This window comes from Pantherophis guttatus, chromosome 17 (genome assembly GCF_059756535.1).
Source record: "Pantherophis guttatus breed Tessera chromosome 17, ASM5975653v1, whole genome shotgun sequence".
NCBI classification, from domain to species: Eukaryota; Metazoa; Chordata; class Lepidosauria; order Squamata; family Colubridae; genus Pantherophis; species Pantherophis guttatus.
Genome location: NC_142079.1, coordinates 6,594,920 through 6,609,219, shown reverse-complemented (window position 1 = coordinate 6,609,219; position 14,300 = coordinate 6,594,920). Strand labels below are relative to the sequence as shown.

Here is a 14,300-nt window from a genome sequence, read left to right as displayed (position 1 = left end):
AAGGCTGGCTGGAGAATTCTGGGAGCCAATGTGTCCACAACATATCTGTAAGTGGCCAAGATTTAGAAGCTCTGTTCTAGAACTCTGTTCTAGATTTAATACCCTGTTGAAAATGGGAACCACGAGGATGAAATTGAAGAAAGTTATATAATTTTATTGGCCTGGTTTTGAGGAGGCCAAAAATGACTGTATTCGATGTATAAGACGCACCAACATTTCCACCCTCTTTTAGGGTGGAAAAAGATGCATCTTATACTCCGAAAAATACGGTATTTTTAGAAGCATTCATTGTAATTTTAAGCGCTGTTATTATTAATTATGCATAATTATGCAGTCTTGTCTGGCCTGACTTAAGCTGAATAGACACTTTGTAAAAAAAAAAAAAAAGTTATTCCATCTCATCCATCATCCCTCCTGTGATAATTTGTCTTCATCCGGTTTGGTGAATGGGAGGAATCCATTTTCTAAATTTACAGGGACGTCTTGATTGAACGGACCAATTATGAGAAGGGGTGACATTTATGAATGCCCATAAATTAGAAAGTAGCCCATCTGGGTATGTCATCCATATGATGACATCATCGCGCAAATGATGTCATTTGCAAAACGGAACCATTATGCAAATACATGGATTCGTGTAAAATAGTTCGGTGGACGTTGAGTGACACGTGTTTTGAGACAATTACGGAATCTGCATGCTTTGCGTCAAAAAGTCACAATGCAAATCTCAGCAGAAATGTTTTATTATATTCAAGTACAATTAATAGCACTTAGATCTATATACCGCTTTACAGTGCTTTACAGCCCTCTCTAAGCAGTTCACAGAGTCATCATATTGCCCCCAACATTTTACCCACCTCGGAAAGTGGGAAGGCTGAGTCAACCTTGAGCCAGTTCAGAATTGAACTGCTGGCAGTGGGCAGAGTTTGCCTGCAATACTGCATTCCAGCCATTGCGCACCATGGATGGAAGGAAGGAAGGAAGGAAGGAAGGAAGGAAGGAAGGAAGGAAGGAAGGAGAAAAAGAAGAGCAATAGCAGTAGCACAGACTTATATACCGCTTTACAGTGCTTTTACAACCCTAGGTTACAGAGTCAGCCTATTGCCCCCAACAATTTTGGCTCCTCATTTTACCCACCTCGGAAGGACGGAAGGCTGAGTCAACCCTGAACCTGGTGAGATTCGAACTGCCAAATTATAGGCAGGCAGCAGGCAGCAGAAGTAGCCTACAGTGCTGCACGCTTAACCACTGGGCCACCGTAGCTCATTTAAATTGTGGTTTCCCTTCCATCAAACTCGAAACTAACCAAACACCCAGTGTTGCACCTATCTCGTCATTAAGAATTTTGTGCACACCCAGAAACGGATTATAGGGTATATTGTACAGGGCTGCTGGAAAGTTTCTGGGGTGGGGGTCCCAAAATGATACATGTGGGGCAGAAGTGCAAGATCTTTTTTCTCCCTGCCGCAAAGGTGTAGTACGGACATAATTTTCCTCGTTGACCTGCCCAAGTGTGAGTTGCTGATGGTTGTAATTATGCAAAGCCACCTTCCCCAGATGGAAAAATCAGCAACAGAATCATTCTTTCATCTTTTTGACATTTCGGGGGGGGGGTGCGAAATGTTTGGGAGTCCCTTGTTCTTTGGAAGCTCCCATTTCATATCTCGAATGCCAGTCCGTATTGTTGGGAAAGGAGCCAAGATGGAAGGGGTTGGGGTGGCTTTAAAAGAGGATTAGACAGATTCTTGGAGGATAAAGCAGGATAAAGCGTTTTTCTTTCAGATGTAGCCCACCCAGAGTTGTACTTTGCATCTTGTTTACATCAGGACCTGTCTCTTGTTGATCCCTTTGGGAAGATCTTGTTCAGACTGGATAATCTGTCAGTCTGATCCATGTAGCTTGGCTGTAAGGATTCTACTCAGCAAAGGAAGCTCCAGGGGGTTTTTTTTTGGCCTGGAGCTAAACTCCCTGCGATGAATGTGGGATGTGGTGGTTCAGTGGCTATGATGCTGAGCTTGTCGAACAAAAGATCGGCAACAGTTCGAAAGTTCGAATCCCTAGTGCTGCGTAGCGGGGTGAGTTCCTATTCATTGTCCCAGCTTCTGCCAACCTAGCAGTTCAAAAGCATGTAAAAAAAAAATGCAGTATGTAGTAAAAATGTAGTAATACTACATATTTTAACAGCCGCTGGCATGGTTTTTGCCCAGAATTGGAAAAAAGAAATAACACCAACCGATGAAGAGTTAATAAAAAAAAAAATTGGAATGTGCCGAGATGGACAGATTAACAAAAGAATTTAAAGAAAAGGAGGACACAGAATATTACATGATTTGGCATAAATGGTACAAGTGGTTGGAGGAAAGGAAAAACGAGGAAGAAAAATAGGGGGGGAAGATAGAAATGTTAAAAACTAAAGAAAGAATTGTTTAAACATTAGAATTAAGAATTTGTTATGAATGACGAGAAATATATTGTAAATAAAATGAAGCGGACAGGTAGTAAATTGGAATAATATAAAGAGAAATAAGGGGAAATTGTGAATAACAAAGAAAGATCATCACGAAATCGCTGTAAAAAGAGTATTCATATATATGTTGTATGTCTTGTATTGTTGTTTTATGTTATAATAAATAAAAAAATATTTTAAAATGCAAGTAGAAAAATAGGGACCACCTTTGGTGGGAAGGGAACAGCGTTCTGTGTGCCTTTGGCATTGAGTCATGCCGGCCACATGACCACGGAGACGTCTTCGGACAGCGCTGGCTCTTCGGCTTTGAAACGGAGATGAGCAGCGCCCCCTAGAGTCAGGAATGACTAGCACAGATGTCCTTTACCTTTACCTTTACCAAACTCCATGCCTTCTTTCTTTCTTTCACATAGGGTCTTCAGGATTATGAGGAATGGAAGTGGTCGAAAAACCCCACCATGGTAGAAGTGCTGCAAGAATTCCCATCCGTGCAGATGCCTTCGACCCTCCTGCTAACCCAGCTCCCTTTGCTTCAACCCCGTTACTATTCCATTAGTTCCTCCCCAGACATGTACCAGGATGAAGTCCACCTCACTGTAGCTGTGGTGTCCTATCGCACCAGAGGTAAACCACACTATCTGTTGGCCTGGAAAGCAGAATCAGACCCAAGCAAAGCCCCCACGCCCCAAATGAACAAAACTGCCTTGGCCAAACATGATAAGACTTCTTGGGAGAGCTGAATTTAGCAATGCACTAAGATGGACTGATTTGCAAAATGAAGAGCTGGTCATTTCTGTTTGGAAACCTATGGTAAAGAAATTAAGACAAGGGTAGTCATAACCTTCAGGCTGCGGCCCACTATTGGCCCATGGCCTGTTCAAAACTGAGCCACGGAAGAAATGGGAAAGCGCAAGTGGAGCTTCGTGTGTGAGTGCAAATGCCTGCCACTTGCGTGAGTGGAACAGAGGGTGCTTGCGCACGAAGCTCCATTCGTGTGAGTGGAGGGTGTGTGCACGCTGCTCACACAAATGGAGCTGTGCACGCACGTGCATCTGCTACTCATACATACACACACACACACACACTTCAAGCCAGGCCGGACTGCCAAGCTGGAAAGCTTGGGGACTGCAGAACTAAGACACATTCAAACAAATCAGCACCATGGAGAGCTCCACTTGGTTAGGTTAGTGCAGTGGTGGAATTCAATTTTTTTTTTACTATGGGTTGTGTGGGCGTGGCTTGGTGGGTGTGGCTTGGTGGCCATGGTATGGCTTGGTGGGTGTGGCTTGGGCGTGGCAGGGGAAGCATACTGCAAAATCTCCATTCCCTCCCCACTCCAGGGGAAGGATACTGCAAAATCTCCATTCCCACCCCACTCCAAGGGAAGGATCCCCATTCCCCCATTACCAAATCTTCATTCCCTCCCCACTCCAGGGGAAGGATACTGCAAAATCCCCATTCCCAACCCACTCTGGGGCCAGCCAGAGGTGGCATTTGCCAGTTCTCCAAACTACTCAAAATTTCTGCTACTGGTTCTCCAGAACCTGCCAGAACCTGCTGAATTTCACCCCTGGGTTAGTGTCTCCTGCTAGGTTCTGTTTCTCTGATCTTTGTGATGAGAGACCTTTGGGGGAAAGATCTCTGATGTTCACCGAGCCTTGATATTTTTCCCGTCAATCTTCTTTCCTCCTTTGCCTTTGTCTCCAAGCCCAAGGTCAGCACTGTAAGTCCAGGATAACAGCATAATTTTGCCAAGCGGTATGTCCTCGGTGGAGATTAGTCTTTCATTTCAAAGATAAATGAAATGCAAAATAAAAGCATATTACAAGCAAAGTTGTGAGCAGACCCATCTCTGGCCTCACATTTGATGGACTGCAGAATGTGTTACATCTGGGCCATATCTGGTGGCCTGTTTTGGCAGAGGTAATGGTTTTGGAGCCTCTGGTGAACATCAACCGGGAGACAGAAAGAAGAAACACAGTCCAGACAGATCTACTTTTCAAGTCCAAGTAACTGATATTGCTGTTATGATGAACAAGCGTTTTCAAATTGTATTTGGGTTGTGCATTGTTTCATATTTGAGCCCAAAAGGGTGATATCAATGCTATAAATATAGTATTTATACAAAATGCTATAAATATAGTATTTATACAAAATGCTATAAATATAGTATTTATACAACATGCTATAAATATAGTATTTATACACTTTATAATGACTCTTTATAATGCCCATAATATCATTGTCTAGAGCAGTGATGGCTAAACCTTTTGCCATCGTGTGCCAAGAGTGGGGGGCACACATGTGCATGCCCACATCCATAATTCTATGTGCTCCGTGCATGCCCCCCCCGCTTCCCCCACACCTGGATGTGATGGCCTGGTAGGCCCATTTTTCTCTCTCACCAGGTTCCAGAGTCTTTCTAGAAGTCTGGGAAGGGCGAAAAAGGCCTTCCCCCCCACCTGGAGGCCCTCCGGAGGCTGGAAACGGCCCGATGGGACCGGAAGTTGGCAAACAGGCTGTTTCTGGCCTCCGGAGGGCCTCCGAGGGTGGTAGGGAAAGGCGTTTTCACCCTCCCCAGGCTCCTAGAAAGGCTCTGGAGGCTGGGGAAAGCAAAAAACGGGCCTTCCGGTCCTACCAGAAGTTGGCAAACAGGCCGTTTCTGGCCTCCGTATGGCCTCCGGAGGGGTGGGGAAGGCCATTTTCGCCCTCCCCAGACTCCTAGAAAGGCTCTGGAGCCTAGGGACAGCAAAAAACAGGCCTTCCCCACCACCTCCTGAGGCCCTCTGGAGGCAGGAAACAGCCTGTTTCCCTACTTCTGGTGGGCCCAGAAGACCCGAAAATCAGCTGGCGTGCCGGAGCTAAGCTCATGTGCCCACTGATATGGCTACGCATGGCACCTGTGGCACATATGCCATAGGTTCGCCATCACGGTTCTAGAGTGTTTGTAGATTACACCCCTACACTCATCTTGAACATTAGAAAGTTGAAGTTGAACATATATTATATGTATGCTTTTGGAATCTCACCAAATATTATCCAACACTTTTTACATCTTTTCCCAGACGGGGAAGGCCCAATACACCATGGAGTATGTTCTTCCTGGTTCAACCAGATACAGGAGGATGAAGTGGTGCCATGCTTCGTTAGAGGGTAAGATGGGATGAAGTGAAGATTCGAAAACGAAATCAGACTGTTTGGGTTCCAGTCGGTTTTTAATCTTGTTGAAGTTCCCAGACACAAGTTCCAGTTTATTCTAGGTTGACCACAAGGCTAAGAGTCAATTCCCTTGTTATTTCACCTTTAGGCCGAAGTCGCCGAAATGTGTCTTGGTCAAAACAGAACCTGCATTACAGGTGGTCCTTGACTTAACAGGCATTCATCTAACGATAGTTCAAAGTTTTACAACAGTCTCGGGGAAAATAATTTTATGTTCTTAAGTTATAACGGGAGATTCTGGTTGTTACAAAACTTCAACCGTAGTAGAATCAATTCCCTAGGGATGGTGGAAGCATTCTTTCTCCAGGTATATTCATGCAATAGTCGGAGAGCTATTACCGTATTTTTCGGAGTATAAGACACACTTCCCCCCCACCCCAAAAGAAGGTGCAAATTTGGGTGCGTCTTATACACTGAGTGTAGCCCCGCCCACCTGCCGGCCCCACCCTTTGGCCTCTGCCTCCCAGCAATTTGCCTCCTTGCAGCAAACAGCAAGTTTCAGTTTCAGCACAGCCTGATTAGCGCAAGCAGATGATTGTTGGTTGGATTGGCCTCCTGACCATCAGCTGTTTCAGGCTGCAGGAATTGCCATTGCTTATTGCCGCCTCTATGTGCCCCATTTTCGGCCTCCACTGTTTGCTGCAAGGAGGCAAATTGCTGGGAACAGAGGCAGATTTTTTTTCTTGTGCTAATCAGGCTGTGCTGAAAATGAAACTGAAACTGAAACAAGCTGTTTGCTGTTTGCTGCAAGGAGGCAAATTGCTGGGAGGCAGAGGCAGTTTTTTTTTTCTTGTGCTAATAGGCTGTGCTGAAAATGAAAATGAAAATGAAACAGGCTGTTTTCTGCAAGGAGGCAAATTGCTGGGAGGCAGAGGCAGATTTTTTTTTTCCTTGTTTTCCTCCCCAAAAAAGGTAGGTGCGTTTTATAGTCTGGAGCATCTTATACTCCCAAAAATACGGTAAATGTTTTACTTCAGTTTAAAATAGAATAGCTTCTTCCGCCTTCGGAGTTCTCTAAAGCAGTGTTCTTTAACCTGGGCTGCTTTAAAATGCATGGACTTCAACTCCCAGAATTCCCCAGCCAGCTACAGCCATTGGCTGTGGAATTCTGGGAGTTGAAGTCCACACATCTTAAAGTGTCCAAGAATGAGAAGCACTGCTCTAAAGCCTATAAGGCTGGACTGATTTAGGGTTGCAGTTTTATAAATTTAGGGTTGCAGGTTTATAAATTCAGTTGAAGTAAAATTCAACTGCACACTGAACTAAACTCCTTGTGGATTTATTTTTTGCAACTAGATCCCACTTAGAGAGCCAGTTTGGTGTAGACGAAGAGATCAAGAATTCTATTCCTGCCTTTAAGCACGAAGCCAGTTGGGTGACCTCGGGCCAGTCACCATCTCTCAGCCCTAGGAAGGAGGCATTGGCAAACTACTTCCAAAAACATTGCCAAGATACCTAGCAGGGACTTGTCTGCAGTAGTGCCCAAAATTGTGGGAACCTTTTGGGAAAAGTGTATTTTCTAAAACTAGCTAATAACACCACTTTTTTTTTTTTTTTGGAGTAGTGCCATAAAAATATATATCAATGGAAAGATAATTGAATCAAGAACGTAATGCAATAACTTTTATGAAGGATTTGCTATTAGAACAGCAGTTATAAAGAAGAAAAGTGAAACATAGAAAAAATGAGATATACAAAAATTGTCACCATGTCAGATAATACTTAGTTGGGTAACCTTTAGCATGAATTACGGCCTTACAATGTCTTCCCATGGAGTGAACCAAATCTTTGAGTTCTGCAGCTGTTATCATGTGAAACCAAGATTGAAGGATGGCTTCTATTAACTGGGTTTTATTGCTGGGTCACTTCTGACTAACCAGTTTCTTTAGTGGGCTCCATAGATTTTCCATTGAGTTAAGGTCTGGGCTATTCCCAGGCCATTCCAGCAGCGGAATAGGATTATCTTGAAACTCAAAAAAAAAAAGTTGTGTTATTAGCCATCACACCTCAAAAATACACTTTTCCCAAAAGGTTTCCACAATTTTGGCCACTACTGTAGATAGTTGCCGTGAGTCAACACTGACTTGAAGGCAACTGACTTCACTGACTTGAAGGCCAAAAAATAAAACATAGTTTTCCTCTGACCTTCTCAGCAATGACAGGTAGAAGCATTCTCTCTCTTTGGAGTCGATCCACTTTTCATGACCTCCTGATGCAAGAAGATGGAAGCCAGCTTATGTGGTGACTGTGAAACTCCTGTTTTGTTTCTCCAGGGCACCTGGATTTCACATGCCACAAGATCCCAAGCTTCCCTGCATTCTGATTGGCCCTGGGACCGGAATTGCACCTTTCCGGAGTTTCTGGCAACAGCGGCTCTTTGATCTCAAACATAAAGGTTGGTGAATTTGGGGAAAGTAGATGGAAAGTAGATGATGCCAGTCTTCTATTACTTGAGGGCCTGTCACAGAGAAGAGGGGGTCAACCTATTCTCCAAAGCACCTGAAGACAGGACAAGGAGTAATGGATGGAAGATCATTAGTGATTCAACTTAGAACTAAGGCAGGGGTCGGCAACCTTAAACACTCAAAGAGCCACAAAAGCCCTAACCGGAAGCCCCCCGTTCAATTCTATAGCCAACCGGAAGTCCAGTTCCCCCCACCATAGAGTCTCCTCCTAGCATGGCATCTTTTTTTCCTCTGCCAACCAGAAGTCCAGTTCCCCCACCATAGAGTCTCCTCCTAGCACGGCATCCTTTTCCCTCTACCTATCCTAACTGAAAGCCCTATCAATTGTGGAGCTGACTGGCGACCGGGAGCTGCAGCAGAGGGATGAAAGAGCCACATGCGGCTCCAGAGCCGCAGGTTGCTGACTCCTGACCTAAGGAGAAATTTCCTGATAGTGAGAATAATTAATCAGTGGGAAAGCTAAGCCTCCAGAAGTTGTGGGTGGTCCATCACTGGAGGTTTTAAGAAGGTCTTAGGTATGCTACTGCAATGTAAGGGGGAAAAAAACCCTTTTTCTTCTCCCAATCTTCTCACTAGGGCTGAAACCATGCCCCATGACACTGGTCTTCGGTTGCCGACAATCCAAGATCGATCACATTTACAAAGAAGAGACTTTGCTGGCCAAGAGCAGTGGGGTCTTCAAAGAGCTGTTCACAGCCTATTCTCGTGAACCTGAAAAACCAAAGGTAATTCACAGCCCACCCTGAGCAGATTCTCCTGATCATTTCCCAGACGCCTGTCACTCAGACAAATTAGCCAGCGATAGCAGTGGTGGGTTCCTCCCGGTTCGGCCCGGTTCGGCCGAGCCGGTAGCGGTGACGATATGACGTCACCGAACCGGTTCTTCCCCCCCCCGCCCTCCCCCCCACCCCCCCACGTTATTCTTACCGTTTATTTGGTCCCACCCCCAATCTATTGCTGCCTCCTGAGTCCCAGCTGATGACTAGAGGGAAAAAAAACTCTTGCCGCGGGGCTTCAAAGGGCCGCCCTACAGCTGATCAGTGTTAAAACCAAACAAATGAGTCGGGTCGTAAGTGCGAGGACTGGTCGTAAGTGCGAGGACCTTCCAGAAATGACTCTGACCAGCTAGCCACGCCCACCTAATCACATGACCTCCAAGCCACACCCACAAAATAAGCCACGCCCACAGAACCGGTAGTAAAAAAATTTAGAACCCACCCCTGATCGATAGGCACATCGAGATAAACAACATCTACACACCATTCCAAAGAGACAATCAAAAAGCGAAGTCCAAGGGGGGGGAGGGGGCTGGATTTGCTCAACGGCTGCATGATTCACGTAACTGCAAAACGGTTGTAAAATCTGGTGTGACTATCTGCCAATGTGGTGTATAAAACACTTTTTTCCTTTTTATAGAAATATGTCCAGGATATCCTGCAGGAGCAATTGGCGAGCTCAGTCTACAAAGCGCTGAAGGAGAAGGGTGGCCATGTCTACGTGTGCGGTGATGTCACCATGGCTGGAGATGTCCTCAAGACCATCCAAAGTATCGTTCGGGAACAAGGGAAGCTGTCAGCCGAAGAAGGCGTTGCGTTCATTAGCAAACTGAGGGTGAGCCACCCATGTCAGACCTGTCAGTGGCCAGCAGAGCTGGCAGCAGATTCGGACAGTGAGGAGGTTGGGGAGGAACGTGGGCCAGTCCTGGAGTCTGGGGAAGGTTCAAACGAGGACTCTGAGTCGGAGGCAGAGAGAGGGCCAAGGCCGTCTGGTAGTTCTTTGCTGCCTCCAGAGTCTCCGGAGTCTGACATCAGCAAGGCAGAAGAATAGCGGGAGCCTGTTTCTAGTGTGCTTATGCGCAGAGCTGCCAGGAGACAGGAACAATTAAAAAAACATGGTTGAGTAAGGCTTGGAGATGATTGGCCCTTCCCATAAGACATAAAAGAGAAGTGAACAGAACGTGAGGTTTTGCAGGAAGCAATTAGTTCATCTGGTCGGTAAAAGCTCTAGAAAAGCTCTGTGTGACTCTGTGCTAAGTTTGGCCTTGCCCTGCGTGTGGCATTTAGTTCTCTGGCAGCATTCCAAGGGAGATAAGGTGGGTGTTTGTAAACACTCTCCTGATGGACTGTTTGAGAAGCCTTTCGGACTGGGAAGGACAATAATTCACAGCCGTATGAATAAAAGAGGTTTGCAGGGACTAAGATTGTGCTGTTTACTTTCTAAGGAAGCCTAGGTTAGAACACATAACGGAAAGAACTCCGAGGCAGGAAAGTTCCTCAAAGAACAATTTATTAGGATATAATAAATATATCTTTGTTGGCACAAAGTTGGTGAAAACCGACTCTAAAAGTTCTTGCAGTTTTCACCTTATTAAAAGTTTGTGAAAGTTTGTCACTTTCCCAAAACAATCAGCCACATGGTCAAATCAGCATACAATCCAGTTGCTAGGTGACCTCAGTCTCCTCCTCCTGAACACCTGCTGGAATGTCCTTGGTTCCCAAGGGAAAGCATTCTTTATTTTGGCTATCCAGCAGCCCAGCTATCTCTACTCCCCACCCTCCCCATCCCCAGCTCGTGTGTGTGTCAGCACTGAAGCAGAAAAAGAAAAATGGCCTCAGTTTAGCCATCTTCAGGGTTTACACGCCATTCCCATAATGTGTTTCAACCTTCCCTGCATAGAGCCCTGGTGGCAGAGTGGTTAAAGAGCAGTGTTGCAGGCAAACTCTATTTCTTTCCTTCTATCTCCTCCTCCCCCTCTCAATTCTCTTTTTTTCTCTCTCTTTCTCTCTCGCTCTCTTTCTCTCTCTCTTGCATTTCTTTTTCCTCTCTTCTGTCTTTCTTTTTTCTCTCTCTTTCTCTCTCTCTCTCTGGTTTCTCTTTTTCCTCTCTCTTTCTTCTGTCTCATTTTTCTCTCTCTTTCTCCTGTCTCTCTTTTCTCTCTCTCTCTCTCTCTTGTTTCTCTTTTTCCTCTCTCTTCTGTCTCTTTTTTCTTTCTTTTTCTCATCTCTTTCTCTCTCTCTTTCTCCTCTCTCTCTCTCTCTCTCTCTTGTTTCAATTTTTCCTCTCTTTCTTCTGTCTCTTTTTTCTCTTTCCCACCTCTTTTCTCTCTCTCTCTCTCTTTTTCTCTCTCTTTCTCTCTCTCGTTTCTTTTCTCTCTCCTCTTTCTCTTTCTTTCTGTCTCTCTTGTTTCATTTTTTCCTCTCTTACTTCTGTCTCTTTTTTCTCTTTCCCATCTCTTTTCTCTCTCTCTCTCTCTCTCTTTCTCTCTCTCTTGTTTCTCTTTTTTCTCTCTCCTCTCTCTCTCTCTCTCTCTCTCTGTCTCTCTCTTCCCCCCCCCCCAACAAACATATCATTTTGCAGGACGACAACCGATACCATGAAGACATCTTCGGAGTCACTCTACGCACATACGAAGTGACCAACCGCCTCCGATCCGAGTCCATCGCGCAGATCGAGGAAAGCAAAAAAGACACAGATGAGTGAGTGAGCCTTTTTCAGCTTTTGTGAAATGTTCCTTCTCCCCTGGGTCCTCAAAGTGTGTGAGGAGGCAGGAAAAATTGGACACCTTTAATGGTTTTGGAGGGATCCGTGGTGTAGTGAGATGCTGCTCAACTTTCAAACTTTTATTTTAAAAAATGCTAATCGTTCAGAAATTCTCCTGCATTTCTCCTGCCAGATCTCACGTGTTTTGATAAACAAGAGTTTTGCTTTGGAAATTATTCCAAAGGAGAAGAGAATCTTGGAGGTTTTCTCTTGAGTGTGACCTTCTTGCTCTTATTTTGTGAGGAGGTCTCCAGTTTTGGGGGACGGGAGTTGGGGGAGCTCCTCCCTTTATCTTACAGCTCTGGGATTTCCAAGCGTTAAACACACCTGAGCGCACCTCAGAATATTTTGGGGGGGGCAGCCATGGTTACACGCCTGATGCTCCAAGGAACTCTTACGCCAGTCCTAACCGCCAGGCTTTCTTGCAGGGTGTTTTGTTCCTAATCTGGACGGTGGGGCCGGAGGTGGGATGCCAAGCCAGGCCGGTCGGTCACGGCAGCTCCTGCTGCACGGTTCCAGGCTGAGGGGGGCTGGACCCTGTAACTGACCGCTCCGCATCCACTCCCTTTTCTCCAGGGACACGGCAGTCCATGACCTTTGCTCTTCTGGGCCTCGTCCGGTTATTGTGTCCTGAAGGAAGCGTGGCTACCGGTGCACTGATGGGCGATAAAAGGAACGGACGATGGAGTTGATTCTCTTTTCTCCTCCTCCCCCCCTCCCTCATCCCATCCTGTGGTCGTTTTTTTTTTTCCCCTTTTCTGGAGCAACCCTGCTGAAGCGCACGATGGCTTTTTAACAACCTTGCCGTGGCTTTTCTTTCCCCCGCCAAAAAAAAAAAAAGAGAAAAAGCACAGCCACCATCTTTCGTCCTTCTCTCCTTGCTCTGGACAAGGCCATTTCCGATTGGGCTGCATGAAATCCCTTCCTTTAGCGATCCATCCTCTGCAAGTTTGGGGCTTCGGGAGTTGGGGGACCGGCTTTCCGGTGGCGTGCCCGGCTTTGCCCATCCACTCAGCACGATTGGCTTCAAAAATCATCGGCTCGCTTTCTCTTTTCTTTCTTTCTCTCTCTCTCTCTCTCTCTCTCTCTTTGTTTGGGTCCTGTTGTCTTTGACGAATGGGTGGGGAGAAAGGGGGGGTTGGCCGATGCCCTGCTTTTTTCTGTATCTCTGCTCGTGCTCAGCCTCTCCGCTGTTTCACACACAGCATGCCGTGTTCCGTTCGAACTGTCTTAATGTAGCTGTGTTCTTTGAGGCTCTCTTCCTTTTCCTCCTCCATCCCTAGCAAGTTTACCAAAAAACCAGTGGTTATCAAGACGGAAAAGGCCTTTGACCGGTCCTCCCTCCTTCCCTTCTTGGGATTTACAAGGGATGGAAAAGACGCCCGAAATCGATGAGCGGACAGCAAATCCATCCGATAACTCTTGAAATTGTTTTTGACTTCGTGCTGGATAGACAACACAGAGAGCCCTTTAGGGAAGCTTAGAGAATGCTGCCCAACGACCCACTCTGTGGAAGAATCATAAATACAAGCCAGAGAGGCTCCCACCATCCTTGAAGAAAGCTTCAAAAGTGGGGAGGGAGGGTCCTTTATCAGCCTCTTTACCAAATGACCCCTGAAATCGATGGCTGGGTTAATCGGAATTCAAAGGAAATTGGTTAAATCGAGGTTGGAAATGGGGAAGATAACTGAGGATGCTGTCATCGTTGGGGATGGCTCCCTCCTTTTATTTCCCACCCCACCCTCTAGCTTTCGGAGACTGGAGCCCTGTCAAATATCCAAAACCATATGTGCACATTTGGCAGGAGGCGGTAGAGATGTGGGGTGGGGGGTGTTAGCTCATGGCAAAACCGATCCCTTTTTTTGGGTGCATGTTTTTTTTTTTCATAGCATTTCACAGCAAGTTTAACCCTCGTCGATGAGAAACTACAAATGTCGGAGACGGAGGACAAACTTAATACTTGGGAGTAATCCAGTAGTTGAACTGATGCTGAAAGTTGTAGTAGTAGTTGGGTTTGGGAAATTAACTGGCCACCTTGGATGCCAAGGTCTAAACGCATCCTCGTCAGTCATTCTAAATTTGCACATCCTGATAGATGGCACCACATTCTAAGACCGTGGTTCGTTTGGAAAATGAACTGGCCACCTTTGCCTCTGTGAACTTAAGACCTTTTTTTATTTTTTATTATTATTATTTCTGTGCATTGTCATCTACATTTTAGGAACGCCTCTTAGTCCCTAATAATTTACATTCTAGTTCGGTCCTAATTCATGCCTTCCTAAACTCTTGATTGTACCATGCCTTCATGATCAAAGAAAGAAATACAGCTTGTTGCCTTCAAAATATATATATATATATATATATTTCAAAAGGAAAAGAGAAAAGAAAGAAACTGAAAAAAAGAAGAGAAAAATTCAAACCACCACACTGTGATAGGTTCAGATCATGTCTTGCACTGTATTAGCGTGTCGGCGTTTTCACAGATAGACACACAACTGCTTAGATGTTGCCTTTTAAAGCAGCCGCATCACTTGGATGTCTGGAGCGCGAGCCGGTTAATTGTGAGTTTACATAAAGCTGTTCCTGTATGTATGTTTACCTTACTTGTA

At 45.5% G+C, this 14,300-nt stretch overlaps 1 protein-coding gene across 2 annotated transcripts in view; it reads left to right on the top strand.

Annotated features, from left to right (window-relative positions):
• Nucleotides 1–12,548, top strand: part of NOS1 (nitric oxide synthase 1) — a 181,945-nt gene extending 169,397 nt beyond the window's left edge. For both annotated transcript variants that reach the window (XM_060683830.2, XM_034405967.3), the window contains exons 23-29: nt 2,881–3,091; nt 5,533–5,620; nt 7,960–8,081; nt 8,728–8,876; nt 9,568–9,762; nt 11,509–11,627; nt 12,268–12,548. In XM_060683830.2, coding sequence (XP_060539813.2) covers nt 2,881–3,091; nt 5,533–5,620; nt 7,960–8,081; nt 8,728–8,876; nt 9,568–9,762; nt 11,509–11,627; nt 12,268–12,325 — 942 coding nt within the window. In that variant the 3' untranslated portion in view covers nt 12,326–12,548. The remainder of the gene's footprint in view (nt 1–2,880; nt 3,092–5,532; nt 5,621–7,959; nt 8,082–8,727; nt 8,877–9,567; nt 9,763–11,508; nt 11,628–12,267) is intronic.
• Nucleotides 12,549–14,300: the final 1,752 nt, after the last annotated feature.